This window comes from Bemisia tabaci, chromosome 1 (genome assembly GCF_918797505.1).
Source record: "Bemisia tabaci chromosome 1, PGI_BMITA_v3".
NCBI classification, from domain to species: domain Eukaryota; kingdom Metazoa; phylum Arthropoda; class Insecta; order Hemiptera; family Aleyrodidae; genus Bemisia; species Bemisia tabaci.
This window is the reverse complement of record NC_092793.1, coordinates 87,002,307-87,022,700: the sequence shown is the minus strand read 5'-3', so window position 1 is coordinate 87,022,700 and position 20,394 is coordinate 87,002,307. Positions and strand designations below refer to the sequence as shown.

The 20,394-nt window shown below is 41.3% G+C and overlaps 1 protein-coding gene across 1 annotated transcript in view; it reads left to right on the top strand.

The window, feature by feature from the left end:
• The window catches only part of AlaRS (alanine--tRNA ligase, cytoplasmic), a 126,435-nt gene that overhangs the window by 80,410 nt on the left and 25,631 nt on the right, over positions 1-20,394 (top strand). The window contains exon 13 of the mRNA XM_019057706.2: positions 19,415-19,666. Within this exon, the coding sequence (XP_018913251.2) occupies positions 19,415-19,666 (252 nt within the window). The remainder of the gene's footprint in view (positions 1-19,414; positions 19,667-20,394) is intronic.

Here is a 20,394-nt window from a genome sequence, read left to right as displayed (position 1 = left end):
ATCGATCTCATGTTCAGATGGTTCTAATAGAGCTGGTTCAAATTCCATAGCGGCTAGATTCACTGGCTCGATATTCTCCTCTGATTCTGTAATTTCAGTTTCATCTTCGGAAAATGGGACAATGTCCGGGTCGTCCGCGTCTTCTTCTTGCTCTTCTCCATCTGCGATGATTACGTCATCAGGAATGTTTGTGCATGAGTCACGGCAGTTGGCACATATTATTGTACATGGCAGGCCACTTTTTCTGCAGGTACAAGCTGCCTGACATCCTTTCTTGCATTTGCAGGAAATCATTTTTAGAATTTCTTCAGGAGCAGGAGGTTGTAATGTTGTGATTGGTAGGAGTCCGTGTTTGCTAAGTTTCCAACCCCAATCACAAGCGTTCAAATTTACACCTCTCCACATTTGAACTTGATGGTATGTTCGCAATGAATGTTGTTTCAGAGCCTGTTCTGTTGGTGGCAAAGCCGCAAGATTTTGTTTGCTTCTGAATGCTGTTTTTATGAAGCATTTGTACCTCAGCTCATTGATAGATATCTCTTCAGATCCGGTGTAACCATACAAATAAAGCATAAACTTATGACCGGCGTTGGAAACGCTTTCAGCTGTAGCGTTTGCGTCGTTAAATATTTTTATGAATGATGTAAAGCTTGAATTTTTTGTTAATAAAGTCAGAAATTTGTTTTTGCCTTTTCCAAAAAGGGCGCAGTTCGTGTCGCAGCCGCTGAAAGCGTGTAGGAAAAGAATGTTGTCGGCGATAGTTTCATTGCCAATACTGTCTCTGTTATACACTTTTCGAGGCATTTTCCCTTTGCCTGGCTTCATAAAGAAAACGTTTTGAATATTTTTGGAGTGGAATGCCAAGAGGACAAAGAGATCTATGTCTTCACCGACAATGAACACCGAATTTTCAGTCACCAACGCCTTTTCAATTGCTTTATTCACGATCAAGGTGTCTGCATCTTCCACTGCTTGCAAAACTTGAATACCTTCCGCTTCGAGATGATTTTTCATCATCCTAATTAATCGATTTTTATTTTTACTATTGGCTAAAAACTTTTCTTGAGACACGGTTGGTACCATACTTTCATTGAAAAGTATGTCTAAGGACATTTTTTTTCGTTCTCTTTGCATCCTTTCTACATGTTTCGTGTTTCGCTCGATTGCATTTTCAGGATATCCATCAAAAATGACCATAGAATCAGCGGAATAATGCGCTTTAAACGTACTTGACATAGCTCTTGCAAATAGATAAGAAGGTGCTATTTCTAGGCCATACACAACGGTGCAGCAAGAACCCACCATCAACAACGAACGTTGCATTCTTTTCCATTATAACAGCAGAGCAAGGTGTAATCTTTCCATAAAGAGATGACTTTTGGGTTTTCCTCATCCCCGCTTCGGTAAACAGGGAAAGAGGAAACGGTGCAAGTTCAAAGGACAGAAAGCTTTTCAGTTCATCGTCCGATTTTTTGGCAATGCACATTCTACTCAATATTAATAGTGGATCAATAGGAATGACGTCACCATCAACTTCGATTGATGTTTTAAGGCAACTTAAGGGCTTGCAGCGATTTTTCCGCTGAAATTTCAGCGATTCGAAGTCTATATCAACAATTTTTAATAGCCCGCTAATACCTAGTTCTTCAGCCTTATGACAATCAATATGTTCATCAGCTATTATGCCAGAGTCTATACACATAAGATCTTTCAGCTCTGGAAACGGAGAATGCTGATCAAACCAATCTTTGAGCACCTGCGTATCCTTATTATCACGCTTTATCCGCGAACTCCGTAGCTGCACATGCTGTTCAGATGTTTCAAAATTCACGCCGCAAAACTTCTCAACGCTATCACAAACATTATGTAAAGATACCATTCCCATGATCCACGTTGCAAGTGTACTTTCGCTAAATCCTCTGCCACGAGTGAGTCCACCACTAGTTTTCATACTTTTCATAAGCGACTGCTCAATCAGCATATCGGACCAAACCGCACTCCAGAATTTATCAGTGCGCCGAACTGTAAATTTGCCTCCTTTAGTAAAATTTTCGTATTCTACAGGGTCCATTATATTTTCGAGATCGTGCATCTTCTGCAAGTAAATTAAACAGCCTCGGGTGTACGGGAAGCGCCCATGATGGGGAAGGGAGGTGGGCTATTCTGCTGTGCTAAGGAAAAACGCCATTTAACAATTCGAGAGTTGCCAAATTTCCACGAATAAAACACGTATTGTTGAGAAAAGTTATTCATATTTCTCCATGAAATTTTCAAAATCAAATTGTGGACCAAACTTCCTGAAAAATTTGAAGAATATTATTCAAAATTTTCCGAATAAATTTGCTTTTTATTGAGGGAAATTTGACAACATCTGATGGCTCATACGGCGCTCTTCTTAGTACGGCAGTAGTAGCAGGAGATACGGCCCCGAACCCCGTGTTTTCTCACTTGGACCGGTGGGAGAGTGGAGCGGTTGCGTGAAATGCACCGCCGCGGAAAATGCCCTTGGAGATCGCAACTTTGGCAACGCCGCGGAGCCGTCTCGTTACGCCCTAGGGATAAGTCTGATACATGAAATTGTAGCATTTTGGATGTACTTTCATTTGGACGGATACACTTACCTTCTAAAATTGCTGGGAAAAAAATTACAAGCAAAAAACCTTAAAAAAGTGAAATTTTGAACATTTTGGGATTTTTTTTGGCAACCTTTTAGTAGGCATATTTTTCATCAGAAAAATTTCGGACCGGGTGGAAAATGTCCGTAATTTTATCTACTTTCAGATTAGTCCTTACGTACTTACTCAAAAAACCAGCGATTTTAGCGATATGAGCCGAAAAACGAGAGAAAATCGCCGATTTTTGGCCGTTTTTTCGATTTTGGGGGTTTTGGGGGGGTTCCCATAATTTTTCGATGTCGCAAAGAACCCCGCACCTTCCTTATGGGAAATCCCCCCCAGTCAAACGCGATGCCGCTTGGATATGTTGCTCAGCTCGTCATTCTGATCAAAAGCTCTAATGGGCCCAAAGAGATCCCATGTGCGGTTTTCGAGATATTCGCTGTTTTATGTGCGTAAACGGAGGTTTCGCGCGCTCCCGCCGGAAGCCATACCAGTGTGCGGCGCCGCTCGTGCCCTTCCCTTCCAGTCCTCTCCGACCCCTCTCCGCTGCCCCGCCACCCATACCTTGGCTCCTCAACCGCTCCAACTCCGACGCTCACGAGGCTGCGCCCATTATTACCGGACCGCGCCCGCACGCCGTCTTCTTACGCGGCCTCTCCTTCGGCCATGTCGCCTCTTTTTCTCATCGACCCTTCCTGCAAGTCTTGAAAAAACTTTAAGAAGTCCATTTTTACTAAACATGATGATGCCAATGTCACAAATAATACAAAGAGAGAGAAAAGGAAAGAGAGGAAAAACAAATGATAATCCATGCGAAAGTATATGGAGAAGAGTCGGAATGCCTAAGAGATCGCTAAATGAAACAAGCTTTTTTTTATTTTCCCCCCTTTTCCTTTCTTTTTTTCTTCATTTTTCTCACTCGGAAGCAGTGACAGTAACTTCTGTTGGAAGATGATGTTGAGGTTTTTTTTTTTTTTTTTTTTTTTTTTTTTTTTTTTTTTTATCACGTGGAGGAGGTTGAGGGGAATCAGTCGGCTGACGATGCCCATGTAGAAACTAAGTTTGACTTAGTCGAACCCATAGAGAAAAAAAAGGAGGTGTTTGCATTTCGGGCATCTTGGAATTTTTCATAGAGTATCTATAGCTTTGATGACGTCATTGGGTACAGCGACGTTTTTATCCTGTCGATTTTCTTGGAAATGGTGTAATTTAAGGGAAAAAGTCATTCTATAAAAAGTGCTTGAAATTAAATAAAGAGTTGATTTAAGTAAAAAAATCGGACATTATGGTCCGTTTTTACAGCGTCAACATAACCCTCAACGAGCGTCTTGTTTACATTGATGACGTAGGTGGGTACAAATCCTCAAGATGCAAACACCTCCTTTTTTTTCTCTATGAGTCGAACCGCACCAATGGAGGAGGAGAGAGGGATCATTACTAACTGAACTCAAGGAAGAGAGATGTCCATTCAGGCGTAAATGGTCACATTTTAAGTCGCTCTTACTTGCAGCACCACCTTATCAGCCATCTTATTATCTGCTGATTGTATCCTCTAATCAGATGATCACTGGTCGACAGACAGATCGGTCAAGAATGTCAGCTTTCAGGGAACTTTAATCATTGATGTCAGATGATCGTGCCAAATACGGCATTTTCTCTTTGATGCTTTTAAAATTGAATTTTAGCAATTTAGAATGAAATGTGGAAACTATGATCAAATCATTTGATAAGCCAAGCAACTGCCTCCTTTTCTGTTGTCGTAACTCCAACGTGAACTGTAATTCTGGTTGAATCAACCGGAAAATCTGGTTGCGAAATACAACCAGAAATTCTGGTTTGTGACAACAGAACTTTTTTTCAGTGTAATTGCCCCCGGGGTCGGCCTCTTCCTTTCGATTGGCGCCAGTGGCGTGGCGTGCTTTGCGATATATCGATTGTCCTGCTATTTAAACCTATGGTAAAGAATCGATTTTTAAGGTGTTCGCTGCGAACACCCTGATTATCGATCCTTTTCCATAGGTTTAAATGGTACAACAATCGATATATCGCAAAGCACGCCACGCCACTGATTGGCGCGTGCTGCAAGTTGAAACGCCTCATACTATGACCATCTATGCCTACGTGGACCTCTCTTCTCCATAATTTTAGGTGATAGTGAACCTCTATTATTGCAGTTCGGCGAAGTTGCATTTTGTCCGGAAACAACTCAGAGACAACCCTAAGTTTTCAATGAACCCCAGCCGATGGTATGCTTTCTCGCAATGCCGGCTTTTCGCGTGTTCCCCTCCCTAGCCGTGGAGGAGGAGTGTTTTACACGGGTTAGTGTCTGTGCTTCGCATGGCGCGTTCCCCTCGAGCCCCTCTTCCTCATTTTAAAGAAGTAACCCAACAATTTACTGAGACTTTGGCACCTAGCGATCAGTAGCATGGGCAATGGTAGGCAGCTTGATGTCCAGCCCTCCTCTCCCTTAAGAACCACGAAAGCATCGTTTCACCACGGAGAAGCTGGACCTCCCAGCACCGACTGTTCGGGCCGCCCGATTCGCTGAAAAAAAAACTACGAATAGTCCGCTGATATAGTTGCGGGATCTCAAAATCGAAAGCTGCAGAAAAGTGCGGAAGTATATACTTAGGTAACCCCTTTTAAACACGGAAAAGTAACAAGCCAACTGACTTTGCGATTGTGTTGAACTACTAGGATTCTCCTTGCCTTTTGTCCTTTGTCTTTGGGAGTTCGCTCGCGTCCGAGTCCTGGGAGACGCCAGTGAGCTACCCCTACGGGCGCCTGCGTATATTCTCCTTCTGAGGCTGGGGAATCTTGGCTGGGGGATTCCTGACGATTAGGATTCACTAAACTACTAACTGACGTACAAACTTACCGAAAATGATCACTAGGCAGGCCAAAAAAAGTCGAAGCTAAGGCACACTTGGCCTCAAATTGGGCATCGTCAGCCGACTGATTCCCCTCAACCTCCTCCACGTGATTAAAAAAAAAAAAAAAAAAAAAAAAAAAAAAACCTCAACATCATCTTCCAACAGAAGTTACTGTCACTGCTTCCGAGTGAGAAAAATGAAGAAAAAAAGAAAGGAAAAGGGGGGAAAAATAAAAAAAAGCTTGTTTCATTTAGCGATCTCTTAGGCATTCCGACTCTTCTCCATATACTTTCGCATGGATTATCATTTGTTTTTCCTCTCTTTCCTTTTCTCTCTCTTTGTATTATTTGTGACATTGGCATCATCATGTTTAGTAAAAATGGACTTCTTAAAGGTTTTTCAAGACTTGCAGGAAGGGTCGATGAGAAAAAGAGGCGACATGGCCGAAGGAGAGGCCGCGTAAGAAGACGGCGTGCGGGCGCGGTCCGGTAATAATGGGCGCAGCCTCGTGAGCGTCGGAGTTGGAGCGGTTGAGGAGCCAAGGTATGGGTGGCGGGGCAGCGGAGAGGGGTCGGAGAGGACTGGAAGGGAAGGGCACGAGCGGCGCCGCACACTGGTATGGCTTCCGGCGGGAGCGCGCGAAACCTCCGTTTACGCACATAAAACAGCGAATATCTCGAAAACCGCACATGGGATCTCTTTGGGCCCATTAGAGCTTTTGATCAGAATGACGAGCTGAGCAACATATCCAAGCGGCATCGCGTTTGACTGGGGGGGATTTCCCATAAGGAAGGTGCGGGGTTCTTTGGATTCTCGTTAAGGACCCTCTATGGATGAGAAATCAGGTGAGAAAAAAAGTTCCGCTCTTAAAACCGCATAAAGGCCCCATATGACTGGACTATTAGTAAAAACCCCAAAAAACTTTCAGATTCTAAGGGGTAAAGAATCCGGCCAAAGTCTTAAACTTGTTGAACCAAATTAGCTTATTACTCCTAAAAGAAAAATTAAAAATTACCTACACTTTACTGAAAATCGAATGTGGGCCCTTCATAAACGAGCGATACAACATTCACTGCATGTGTGTATGTGGACCTCTTGTAGGAGCCCAATCGGTTCGCTCTTTGCAACAAACGCTACATTCGTGAATGGAAAGTCCTTGGAGGAGCACATAACGTCCTCTTTCTTTATTTAACTTATGCATTTTTTATTCAGAATCTTCATAAAATCAAAAAGAAAAGTATGGAATGATCTGAGCCTTATATGTGCTCTAAAACAATATGAAATATTTTATCGCACAAAGTCGAATATTTTTTCTTTAAAATTTAGAGCTACGTAACTAATTCAATAATCATGACTGGTGCATTTGCAGAAAAGTTTTCTCAGAGACTCAGTAAATTCCCTTGCTGAGCTGCATGTATCTTCAAGTAGGCATTATACTTCTAAAAGGAAATGTAGGCCCCTTCATTTAGGAGTGATGCAACAGTCATGACGTGTAAGTATGTTTAGCCCTTGCAGGAGCCTCTCCTCACCTATTTGCATTTTTATCTAAAGTAAAAAAAAAAAAATAGTCGGTAGGTATGGATTGATCTATGAGCCTTCTATGTGCTCCAAAACAATATGAAATATTTTATCGCATAAAGTCCAATATTTTTCGATTCAGGTCCTACAAATGCTTTTAAGAGAGCATGAAAAAAAAAATACTCAATCGACTGGCTAAAGTCCAGTATTTTTCTTAAGAATAGTCTCCTCCTTCAATGAGTGATGCAACAATTGCGACATTTTTATATGAAAAGCCCTTGCAGAAGCCTTTTGATTTGACTCAGCTAAATTTTGAAGAATCACTGACGTGTCCGCAAAAATGCTCTTACTGTAATCATTAGGAACTCGAACGAAAAGGACTCCAGATTACCTAGATATTGAAAAATTGTTTTCAGAGTAAATTAATGAAGATTTAAAAAAACAAAAATCATGGTTGAAAATAGCGTTTTTATTTTTTACGCAGAGTAGAATAGGTAAGAGGGTTTTGACATGGATCCTCAGATATCTCTATGAAGCATTAATTTCAGTGACCCGTCTTTTTTACGCATTTTTGCGGACACGTCAGTGATTCTTCAAAATTTAGCTGAGTCAAATCAAAAGGCTTCTGCAAGGGCTTTTCATATAAAAATGTCGCAATTGTTGCATCACTCATTGAAGGAGGAGACTATTCTTAAGAAAAATACTGGACTTTAGCCAGTCGATTGAGTATTTTTTTTTTCATGCTCTCTTAAAAGCATTTGTAGGACCTGAATCGAAAAATATTGGACTTTATGCGATAAAATATTTCATATTGTTTTGGAGCACATAGAAGGCTCATAGATCAATCCATACCTACCGACTATTTTTTTTTTTTTACTTTAGATAAAAATGCAAATAGGTGAGGAGAGGCTCCTGCAAGGGCTAAACATACTTACACGTCATGACTGTTGCATCACTCCTAAATGAAGGGGCCTACATTTCCTTTTAGAAGTATAATGCCTACTTGAAGATACATGCAGCTCAGCAAGGGAATTTACTGAGTCTCTGAGAAAACTTTTCTGCAAATGCACCAGTCATGATTATTGAATTAGTTACGTAGCTCTAAATTTTAAAGAAAAAATATTCGACTTTGTGCGATAAAATATTTCATATTGTTTTAGAGCACATATAAGGCTCAGATCAGTCCATACTTTTCTTTTTGATTTTATGAAGATTCTGAATAAAAAATGCATAAGTTAAATAAAGAAAGAGGACGTTATGTGCTCCTCCAAGGACTTTCCATTCACGAATGTAGCGTTTGTTGCAAAGAGCGAACCGATTGGGCTCCTACAAGAGGTCCACATACACACATGCAGTGAATGTTGTATCGCTCGTTTATGAAGGGGCCCACATTCGATTTTCAGTAAAGTGTAGGTAATTTTTAATTTTCTTTTAGGAGTAATAAGCTAATTTGGTTCAACAAGTTTAAGACTTTGGCCGGATTCTTTACCCTTAGAATCTGAAAGTTTTTTGGGGTTTTTTGTAGTTTTTATATCAGGTCGTTTTTGGAATGATGTGAAGCTAATGAAACATTTGGCTGGAAAAAGAGAAACTGAGAATAATTTTTTCAATGAGCAGAACTGGAACTCCTTGTTTAATCAACTAAACATTAATAGGGGGTGATTCAGTTTGCAATCAATAAAAGTTACCTGATGTTTAGGTGAGTTTAAACTTCTCTCATCGAAATAGGGTACATAATGTTTTAAAAACTGATGGATTAGCAATTAATTGTCATAGTGTAGGGCTACTTAGAATGAACTTCTTTTGCCGCATAAATTATTCCTTACCTACTCATAAAGTTTCAACATTAATTCTGCAATTCTTACTGCGTTTAACTCAACTGTTGGACATACTTACATTCAGCCACTAAAATTTTAAATTAAATAACAGTGAGACCACTAAGTGGAAAGTCCATTCAAAGAGTTAGGTAAAATTATTTTTTTTTTGGTTCACTCATTATAAAAAGTATTTCCTGTAAGAGGTATTTAATTTATCAATAAAAGTGTGTGTCAAGCCAAGCCCCTTCGGCCACAAAAGTATTTTTTCTTTTAACAGAGTATAACTTCTAGGAATGTGACTTGAAACATGAAGATAAGAAAATTGTACTTATACCTAATATGCACTCCGTTGAACTTGAGCGATTCAGGTAATAATCGACTGAATTTCAACATCAAGTTACAATGGCCTCAGTCAGAAAATTAATTGAAAAAGAGAAAAACTTGCTGCAAATATTACACTGTAAGCTTACCCACCGGGGGGGGGGGGGGGGGGCTACCGCCACTCTTGATACAGTATGCCTATACAGGGTGATCCAAAAGTCCCTTCCACCCCCTCTAACTTTTTACCTAATTGAGGTAAAGATTTGAAACTTGGGGGATATTCCTAGGTCCAAGGGAGCTACTTTTCGGCTCCCCTAAAATTTTCAGGGGGGCCCCCCTTGGAGGGGCAACGGCCCCAAACTTTTAATTTTCAAATGGGAAGACCCCCTTTGTGATAGCTCGTTCGAAAGAGCACAAAAAAAGAAAACTTTTCGCGCAAACCCGAAGTCAATATCTCAAACCGTTTCAAAATGGCGGCCGGTTAAAGTTCAAAATGGCCGAAAATTCACACCGGTTATTTGTCGATGGATTTGCGCGAAAATCGGTATGTAGGGGTATTTTGACACGAGAACAACGAATTTGACGTTAGATTTTCAAAAAAACCAAAATTTCCAAAATGGCCGCCGGTTAAAGTTTAAAATGGCCGAAAATTGTCACCTCGGTTTTTGCTGATGGATTTGCCTAAAACTTGGAATTTGAGAGTATTTTGGCATAAGATAAACAAATTTGAACTTAGATTTCTGAAAAAATCAATTTTTTGTCATTTTGAACTTTAACCGGCGGCCATTTTGGAAATTTCGGTTTTTTTTGAAAATCTAACGTCAAATTCGTTTTTCTCGTGTCAAAATACCCTACATACCGATTTTTCGCGCAAATCCATCGACAAATAACCGTGTGAATTTTCGGCCATTTTGAACTTTAACCGGCCGCCATTTTGAAACGGTTTGAGATATTGACTTCGGGTTTGCGCGAAAAGTTTTCTTTTTTTATGCTCTTTCGAACGAGCTATCACAAAGGGGGTCTGCCCATTTGAAAATTAAAAGTTTGGGGCCGTTGCCCCCCCAAGGGGGGCCCCCCTGAAAATTTTAGGGGAGCCGAAAAGTAGCTCCCTTTGACCTAGGAATATCCCCCAAGTTTCAAATCTTTACCTCAATTAGGTAAAAAGTTAGAGGGGTGGAAGGGACTTTTGGATCACCCTGTATTGACGCTATAGCGGAGAATATTTTGATTTATTTTGCTTAGAGTCGCTTCACACATAATTTGTCGAATCGTATAACTGGCATGTAAGTAAGCATTTAAATTTGAATGGCGTCTTTTGATTCATGAAAGATAATGAAGGCTACCTCTCAGTTACCTGGTAGTTCAAGAATTCCTGGTAATTTTGTTGTCCACTGTCGGACTAAAAACACCACCCCCAAACTCTTCATCAGAGCATGTTCCGCAGTTGGTGCCTAGGCGCAAACATTTTGATCATAAACGCTATCGATTGGTCTAATCTTTTTCGGCTTTGATTCACCCGATTACATTTATCCATTAAGAACTAGGTTGGCACGCGAACCATACATAGACCCAACGCTCAATTATTTCAGAGTGCACTGTTTCACTGGAGTAATTATGCTAGAAACTCACTAGGTGAAGATGGAATACTTCTGTGACACAACAACCAACAACACCACAATATTTCCACATCAAGAGTGGCGGTAGCCATCCCCGTCGAGGAAAATGACGACCTACTAAAGTCCCTATAGCAAAGGGGTGGCGGACACTCTTAGTCACACCTAACTCCCTTAATCTGAAAATTGATTAGATATAGAATGGAATTCAGAGCAAACGGCGGCACGGATTCCAACGATCTTGCTGTCTTTGGACACAGCTAAGTTAGCCGGATGTCATTTGAGGGTTTATTATCTAACAGTCGGTAGCTGCACCACCAGTGTAAGTCCATAACATAGCCTAACTATTTGATGTGTTTACATCAAGTTTTCATATGTTAAAATAGAGAAGGAATGGGCGCTACGTACTTACGATTGGCCCAGCGATTTATGCAGCAATATAAATTCTTGATTTTACAGTAATCATCAAGCTGAGAAAATAGAACGAGTACATACCTTTCATAAAGACTTTCTTACCATTGACTGGCCACATGGTGATTCTAACAACTTCTGACACAAAATCAAAGAGACTCGAAGAAAACAAATTTAAGCTAATACTCATCGTCAAAGATCTCTGATTTAGGGACATAAAGGTTGACTTAGTGATTGAATTATACCTCGCATCCCCGCATATCTCCATGATGTAAACAAGCAACGGTAAGAGGCGAAGCTTCCCAAGATTAGTCATGAAGAACACAAGATCTTAATGTCAATAACATACACTTAGGGAAAGCACAAGCACTCCAGAGCGCGTAGGTTGAAAGCAAAATTTGAAGCGAATAAATTTTGGTCAGAGCATAATGACCGTGTCGCAAGTAGTGTGATGGGCGAAGGCTCATATTACAGTAATTTTTAGATCTTTTCTTGAGACTGATAGGGTCCACTGAAAACAACTACATCTCTTCAAGTTATGGAAACTAGCATTTGTGACTTGAGGAAAACAATAATGTAATTAAAAAACTGAGAGTAATGGCTCTCCCTTCGATCCATCGGTGTGCATGGTAGAGAAATATTTGGATGCTGTTAGTCACGAGAATGCAAACTGTGGTGTAAATCCTGCTTCCTTTTGATAGTTTGGCACAACTTTGGTGTCCTTTTATCGACGTAATTTTACCTGAATTTTGGAATCCGAATTACATTCATTGATGCTTGGGTCAGACCATTGACGTATATGGGTCAGACATGTACACCGACTGATAACCTCACTTCTGAACAATGACATCACTTGAACACTTGAAAACTAATGAAATAGTGTATCGGGCTCTGGCAGAAGAACGTGCGACGTAATAATATAAGTGTGTAAAAATATTAGTTAGCTTCTACAGAGAATTGAACTCTTATATTATATTAAATCATAAATCTGTTCTCAAGTAGTTAGAGTTGGAAGTTGGTATTGGTAACTAGGGAAATTTCGTTCCGAGACTGGCTGAACTGAACGGAATCGACCAATGGCATTGAACCACTATACCGGATTTTTCTAAAATTCAAAAAAATCGTAGCTAAAATTTTGAAAGTTATTTGCCGATGCTGAATTATCCGAGCATTGAAACCCTATTAAATGTGGTAGAAATGAAATCCTCATATCTTCAAGCATGATCCTTTGTAGGTTTCATTAGAATCTGTGGCCGCGTAAGCAAGAAATCTGTTTGTGAAGGTGAGCATGTCGGTTTCCCGCTACTAGACGGCCCATGTTACAAAAAATATTTGTAATTTTGGGCCTTTAAGTGCTTATAACTTTTTGAAAACTCAATGGATCTTAATGAAACTCTTCCACTTTGTAGTCCTAATTGAGATGCGTCCGTAGACACCAAGATCGTAGGAATCCGTGCCGTCGTTTGGGCTGCAGTCGAGTTCAACCGAATCAATTTTCAGAATAAGGAGTTACGTGTGTCTATGGTTGGCTGCCACCTTTTTTCGTTTGGAGGCCTTCCAGTGTTGTCGAGTTTAGACTTTGTCCGGAGGTGGCTACCGCCACCCATGATTTAGCGCTTTGCTATAGTTCGCCAACCGCTCGGCCGCGACTCTGTCACCAGCCTTACTCCTGGTCGTTGGTCGTTGTGCGCCTGCGTAAAGTGACCAGTGCGCAGGCTCACGTGTACGTAGCGACCAGCGGCGACTGGTCAGGAGAGTGGCTGCAGCGGCGATCAGTCTGCAATCAGCTCAGTTCGAGATGCCTGCAAAAGTCTACTTTCCTCCACACGTTTTCATAACGAAAGTAAGCCAACCTTTCAAGTCTTTTCTTTTCCTCAGTCTCCTCTCTAGGACGTACGTGCCCTAGAAAGAGAGTTGCCTCAAGACGTTCATTCCTTGAGAGGTTTCCACGAGATGTCCATTCCTCGAGTTGCGTCAGGATGTACATACCCTGCTATGCCACCATAAAGTGACATGCCGTGGTGACGATTTTCATACATACCTATGAGTCGCTTTTATAGCGCTCTTTGGCGCTTTACGACGCCTAATCGCCACAAAGCTCGGTCTTCCCACAGGTCATCAGGGAGTTGACACTCCCTCATCTCATTCAACACCCCCTGTCGCCAACCTCTCACTGGGCGTCCCCTTCGTCTCCTCCCAGGAGGAACCCAATCAAGCATCTTTTTTGGCAGCCTCTCTTCAGTCATCCTATTGACATGACCATACCAAACAAGTTGTTTGGTCATGATGTCGAACACGATGTCATTTTCGACTTCCATTATCTGACGCACTCTATCATTACGGACGATTTTCATGCTTTAGTTATTCTCATTTTGTGTTATTTTTGATAATTGAGTTTCCGTTCAGGATTCATTCCGTTTAGTTCCCAAATTTAGTTTATGTTTTCTTCCTTTCGCAGGGGGAGTCCTAGGTATGCGGTTCGCCGAGTTGCCTTCGGTTCTGTCCCCGGGATGGATTTTCTTCTTTTCCTTTTTTTCATTCTTGTTTATTACGGTACTCCAGTTTGCTTTCACACCAGACAACATAAATGACATAGTCACTAAATCAGTCTATTTACCTGTCTAAACGCCTGTCAGTATTGGTATGTCTTGAATGGTTTGCTACAGAATGGAGGTCTTTCCCCAGATGGTTTCCCTCTGGGACACACCAGGTGTCCGTATCTCTAGCCATGATGCTGAATTTCTGAAAGGCCTGGGGTTTTAAGGTGACACCTTAATGGGGCTTCGAGGTTTTAGGAAGAGGAGCGGACCAACTGGTCTCAATTGGACGTATTTATGTGAAAAGGCGCTAAACGCCATTTCCAAACTTCTCAGTAAAGCAAGTTTGACTAAAACAATTGGCGTTTCCGTACTAATGGACCGATTTTGGTTTACTTTAGCGTGTTTGAAAGCTAAAGAGTTCCTCTAATTACGTACGTTGCCAAAATTAGGAAAAAATGCGTATTAAGCGAGATATAGGGGATTATTGCACGTAGGTCCATTTGATTTAATGCGCTAACCCGGATTCCGAATTAAATCAAAAGGCGCTATCTCCACTTGAATCACTTGATTGACGCGCGCGCGGTGAAGCTTGGTGGAAACTTGGTGAAATTTAGTTTCGGGGGGTATTTTTGGACGGGAAACTCGAATTTCGGGTCAAATTTTGAAAATTCAGAAATCCAAGATGGCGGACATGGCCTAAAATGCTATCTCGGCCCTATCCAGCCGATCTTGGTGAAACTTGGTATCAGGGGGTATTTTCGGACGGGAAATTCGAATTTCGGGTCAGATTTTGAAAATTCAGAAATCCAAGATGGCGGACATGGCCTAAAATGCTATCTCGGCCCCTGTCCAGCCGATCTTGGTGAAACTTGGGATCAGGGGGTATTTTCGCATGGGAAACTCGAATTTCGGGTCAAATTTTGAAAATTCAGAAATCCAAGATGGCGGATGTGGCCTAAAATGCTATCTCGGCCCCTATCCAGCTGATCTTGGTGAAACTTGGTATCAGGGGGTATTTTCGGACGGGAAACTCGAATTTCGGGTCAAATTTCGAAAATTTAGAAATCCAAGATGGCGGACATGGCCTAAAATGCTATCTCGGCCCCTGTCCAGCCGATCTTGGTGAAACTTGGCATCGGGGAGTATTTTCGGACGGGAAACTTGAATTTCGGGTCAAATTTTGAAAATTCAGAAATCCAAGATGGCGGACATGGCCTAAAATGCTATCTCGGCCCCTATCCAGCCGATCTTGGTGAAACTTGGTATCAGGGGTATTTTCGGACGGGAAATTCGAATTTCGGGTCAGATTTTGAAAATTCAGAAATCCAAGATGGCGGACATGGCCTAAAATGCTATCTCGGCCCCTGTCCAGCCGATCTTGGTGAAACTTGGGATCAGGGGGTATTTTCGCATGGGAAACTCGAATTTCGGGTCAAATTTTGAAAATTCAGAAATCCAAGATGGCGGATGTGGCCTAAAATGCTATCTCGGCCCCTATCCAGCTGATCTTGGTGAAACTTGGTATCAGGGGGTATTTTCGGACGGGAAACTCGAATTTCGGGTCAAATTTTGAAAATTCAGAAATCCAAGATGGCGGATGTGGCTTAAAATGATATCTATTTCTTAAACAAACGCACTACACGTCTAGAATGGCCGCCAATGAACCTGCGTAAAGCGCACGGGCCGGGTTGTGAAGGCCGGAGGTGGTGGGAGCCCAAATATACCTACCTAACATCAATCTGCTTTTCCGCCGCATCTTGCCAATGTGGATGAGATGTGGAAATTTCCACGTTTGTAAACTTTAAATATATGGCACTCTACACGGAGAAAAAAACTCGTGCGTAGGACCCGAAGTTTGGGTCATATGGATCTCTGAAGTTTTCGGATTGAGCATCTGAACACTTTAGGTCTAGCTGTCGAGGTTCGGATCACACATCTGAAACTTCAGTTCTTACGTCTGAAGTCTTCAGGTGTGAGAACCGAAGTTTTTCGGATGTGAGAACCGAAATTTTCGGATGTGAAAACCGAAGTACTTTAGATGTAAGAACTGAAGTCTCAGATGTGTGATCAAAACCTCAGCAGCTGGACCGAAAGTGTTCAGATGCTCAATCCGAAAACTTCACAGATCCATATGACCTAAACTTCGGGTCCCACGCACGAAGTTTTTTTCTCCGTGTACGTTCACAATACACCGCCTCGTCGAGGTGCGTAGTTTACCTAGCAGCGTCGGATCGTGAATTCCCTTCATGTGCTGATTACCTATGTTAAAATTTTCGTATCTAAATAAAACAGTTTCTGTTGTCATTTCGAGCCCCTAATACCGAACTTCACACAAACGATTCAGGCATTGAGCTATTGTTGAAGGCCACATCCGCCATATCGGAGTTTAAAATTTTAACAATGAGGTTATTCAGTAATTTTTAATTTTTGCATTTTTTTGGAGGATTGAGTACGCACAGTTCGCTGGAATTTTCTCCGATTTTTTGAAACATTATTAACCCATGGAAAACAAGTTCGAAGTTGCGTAATCTGAGCTCCCATTTAAAATCGCGTCTCCGAGGAAGTCAAGATGGGGCCTGATGAACCCCTAGGTGACGGTCACGCTTTTGACCACGTAATCCTTCCAGCGCGCTCTTAATACTCATGAATTTCTAAATACTGTTCCGATTCCAATAAAGTACCTAACAGTGATTTTAATGAAAATTAAGTGATTCCGATGGGTTCGTTAATTTGTTCGCTCGTTAAAAGCCCCTTGTCCATGTCAGTGCACACTGACATCGATCGAGCCAGAGGGAACGCACGGTCGATATGTGACCGTCACTCACACGGAAAAAAAAGTATTACAATCCCAACTATACATCTGGCTGATTTTGGCGCCACATATTAAGAGTAGTTGCAGGTTGCACAATTCAGAGGTATATAGTCAAGTCGGCTAAAAAAGTGGTTGGATAAACTATACCGCTCGCTGGTGCCTTTACACTTTTAGCGGGTGTAACTACTCTTATGGTTGGCGCCAAGTTCAGCTGGAGGTATAGTTGAGATTGTGATACTTTTTTTTCAGTGCAGGGGACGACATCTGGGATTTTTTGGCGATGCGCGTTTAAATAGGAGATAGCATTTTAGGCCACATCCGCCATCTTGAATTTATGAAATTTTAAAATTTGACCCGAAATTCAAGTTTCCCGTCCGAAAATACCCCCTGATACCAAGTTTCACCAAGATCAGCTGGACAGGGGCCGAGATAGCATTTTAGGCCATGTCCGCCATCTTGGATTTCTGAATTTTCGAAATTTGACCCGAAATTCGAGTTTCCCGTCCGAAAATACCCCCTGATACCAAGTTTCACCAAGATCAGCTGGATAGGGGCCGAGATAGCATTTTAGGCCACATCCGCCATCTTGGATTTCTGAATTTTCAAAATTTGACCCGAAATTCGAGTTTCCATGCGAAAATACCCCCTGATCCCAAGTTTCACCAAGATCGGCTGGACAGGGGCCGAGATAGCATTTTAGGCCATGTCCGCCATCTTGGATTTCTGAATTTTCAAAATCTGACCCGAAATTCGAATTTCCCGTCCGAAAATACCCCCTGATACCAAGTTTCACCAAGATCGGCTGGATAGGGGCCGAGATAGCATTTTAGGCCATGTCCGCCATCTTGGATTTCTGAATTTTCAAAATTTGACCCGAAATTCGAGTTTCCCGTCCAAAAATACCTCCCGGTACCAAATTTCACCAAGTTTCCACCAAGCTTCGCCGCGCGCGCGTCCATCAAGTGATTCAAGTGGAGATAGCGCCTTTTGATTTAATTCGGAATCCGGGTTAGCGCATTAAATCAAAGGGAATTACATATAGTTCCTTTTGATTTTATTCGTAATCGCTGATTCCCTGTTTTGCGATTTTTCAGGGGCTGATTCCAGGGGATGAAATTGGTATTTTGGGGGCATATTTACGTGTGAGAGCAGCCTATTACATGGAGAATCCAGATCCGTTAAAAACTGAAATTTGGAAATTTGGCGCTTAGTTCCCTTTCGTATAAATACGTCCAATTGACCAGATCGCAGTCATATACAGGGTTATCCAAAAGTCACTGACCACCCCTGTAACTTTTTTCCAAATTGAGATAGAAGTTTGAAACTTTGGGAATGTTCCTCGGTCTAAGATAGCAACTTTTTGGTCCCCCAAAAATTTTGGGGGGCGGCCTCCCTTAAGGGGGGCGGGGCTAACTTTTTTTTTCAAATAGCATACCCCCCTTTGTGATACCTCATTCGAAAGATAATACAAAAAGAAAATTTTTGGCGCAAACCGCAGGTCGAAATGTTCATTTTTGACAAAATGGCGGCCGGTCAAAGTTCATAATGACGGAAATTTGGCATCTCCGTTGTTTATTGACGGATCGGTGTGAAACTCGGAATTCTAGGGTTTTTCGGGATGAGAAAAACGATTCTGGCATTGGTTTTCCAGAAAAGTCTGTCCTTTTCAAAATGGCGGCCTCGAGCGGGAAGTGGATATTTAGGCTGCATATCGTTGGATTTGCATGAAACTTGGTATCTTGGGGTATTTCGGCAGGAGAAGAACGAATCTTTGATTGGATATCTGAAATTTTGACAAATTCCAAAATGGCGGGAAATCAGTTTTACGGCTCTTTACCGATGGATTTGCATGAAATTCGATATCATAGCGGTTTTTGGCTGGTTAAAAAGGAATCTTTCATTAGATTCTTGAAATATCAAATAATTTCATGCTAATCCATCAGTAAACAGCCGTAACACTAATTTCCCGCCATTTTGGAATTTGTCAAAATTTCAGATATCCAATCAAAGATTCGTTCTTCTCCTGCCGAAATACCCCCAGATACCAAGTTTCATGCAAATCCAACGATATACAGTCTAAATATCCACTTCCCGCTCGAGGCCGCCGTTTTGACCGCCGCCATTTTGAAAAGGACAGACTTTTCTGGAAAACCAATGCCAGAATCGTTTTTCTCATCCCAAAAAACCCTAGGATTCCGAGTTTCACACCAATCCGTCAACAAACAACGGAAATGCCAAATTTCCGTCATTTTGAACTTTGACCGGCCGCCATTTTGTCAAAAATGAACATTTCGACCTGCGGTTTGCGCCAAAAATTTTCTTCTTTTATTATCTTTCGAATGAGGTATCACAAAGGGGGGTTTGCCATTTGAAAAAAAAAGTTAGCTCCCGCCCCCCTCAAGGGGGGCTGCTCCCCAAAATTTTTTGGGGACCAAAAAGTTGCTACCTTAGACCGAGGAACATTCTCAAAGTTTCAAACTTCTATCTCAATTTGGAAAAAAGTTACAGGGGTGGTCAGTGACTTTTGGATAACCCTGTATATTATCTAACATTACTCGATCATCCTTATACTGAAATCCATAGGTATTATTAAATGAATAGATGAAAAGAAGATATTTAACAATCATTAGCAATAGAGAAGGAGAGGTAGAATAGTATATACACTGTACACTAACTATTATTGATTTTTTGTTTTGGTAATACATGATAAGTACAAAGGAAGTTATTCCTAGTCCTTCTCACGTTATCACCAGGGATACACTTTACACTATATGTACACTAAGTAGATGGACTCAATTTATGTGGTATTTGAAGAGGTCACGATATATTCAAGTAAAGGTTTGAAAAAAATTGTTTGAATGTTGGCTATTGTGTGAACTTTTCTGTTGCAGGATGTTGAGGTAAACGTATATAATGTGCAAGTAAAAGGCGGTTATGTTTTGCATTATGGTACTGTTGAAGGAACATTGAAAGTGGGTGACTCCATAGAATTATCTATTGATACCAAACGCAGGAGGAAAGTCATGAGTAATCACACTGGAACTCATGTCCTAAATCATTCACTACGACATGTTTTGGGTCAAACAGATCAAAAAGGATCACTGGTTGTTCCAGAAAGACTTCGTTTTGACTTTTCCAATAAAGTAGGTTTTCAAATCTCATTATAATACTATATTATGAATGTAGTCAAGCCTGCTGACTATAAAGTTTTTTTACCAAAGTGTCAATCTGTGTCCCTCATGCCTGGACAAAATTCCAGCCTTCTCAGAGGAGGGTGGGGGGGGGGGGGTAGAGGGGAAACTCCTCTTCTACAAAACTTTGAAAATCGATACCTTCACAACCAGTTGAGTGTAACTCAACTTTTATGGTATGTCTTTTTTTCGTATTTGGTACATTCAGGGAATCGTGCAGTTTGAAAAAGCTGGACAAGTAAGAGAAATCCAGGTATTTTCTCCACCTTGTCTTCGATTTCAACGAACTTGACTGAAAACGAAAGGATTGAGGCATACAAGAGTCATGAGTTAGGATTTTGCTATAAGAATGTTGAATAATTTGAATGACTGAAATTACCACCACAGGAATTATGAAACTTATTATCCTTTTCTTTTAAGTCTGATAGGCCCTCCTTTGAAGGCAGTATAAAGGTGTCATTCAAGAAAGCTACAGGAAAAAGTTACGAATTATTTAAACAAGTTGAACACAATCTCCAACTTTTTGGGATCCGTTTCAATACTTTCATCTCAGAATGCCACCTCATAACTTTTATATGCCTCAACCTTTTTGTTTTCAGCCAAGTTCAATAAAGAAGGAGAGAAGGTGGTAAAAATTCTTCTAAATTGTGCTCTCACCAAAAGATTTAGTGGTAAACCCC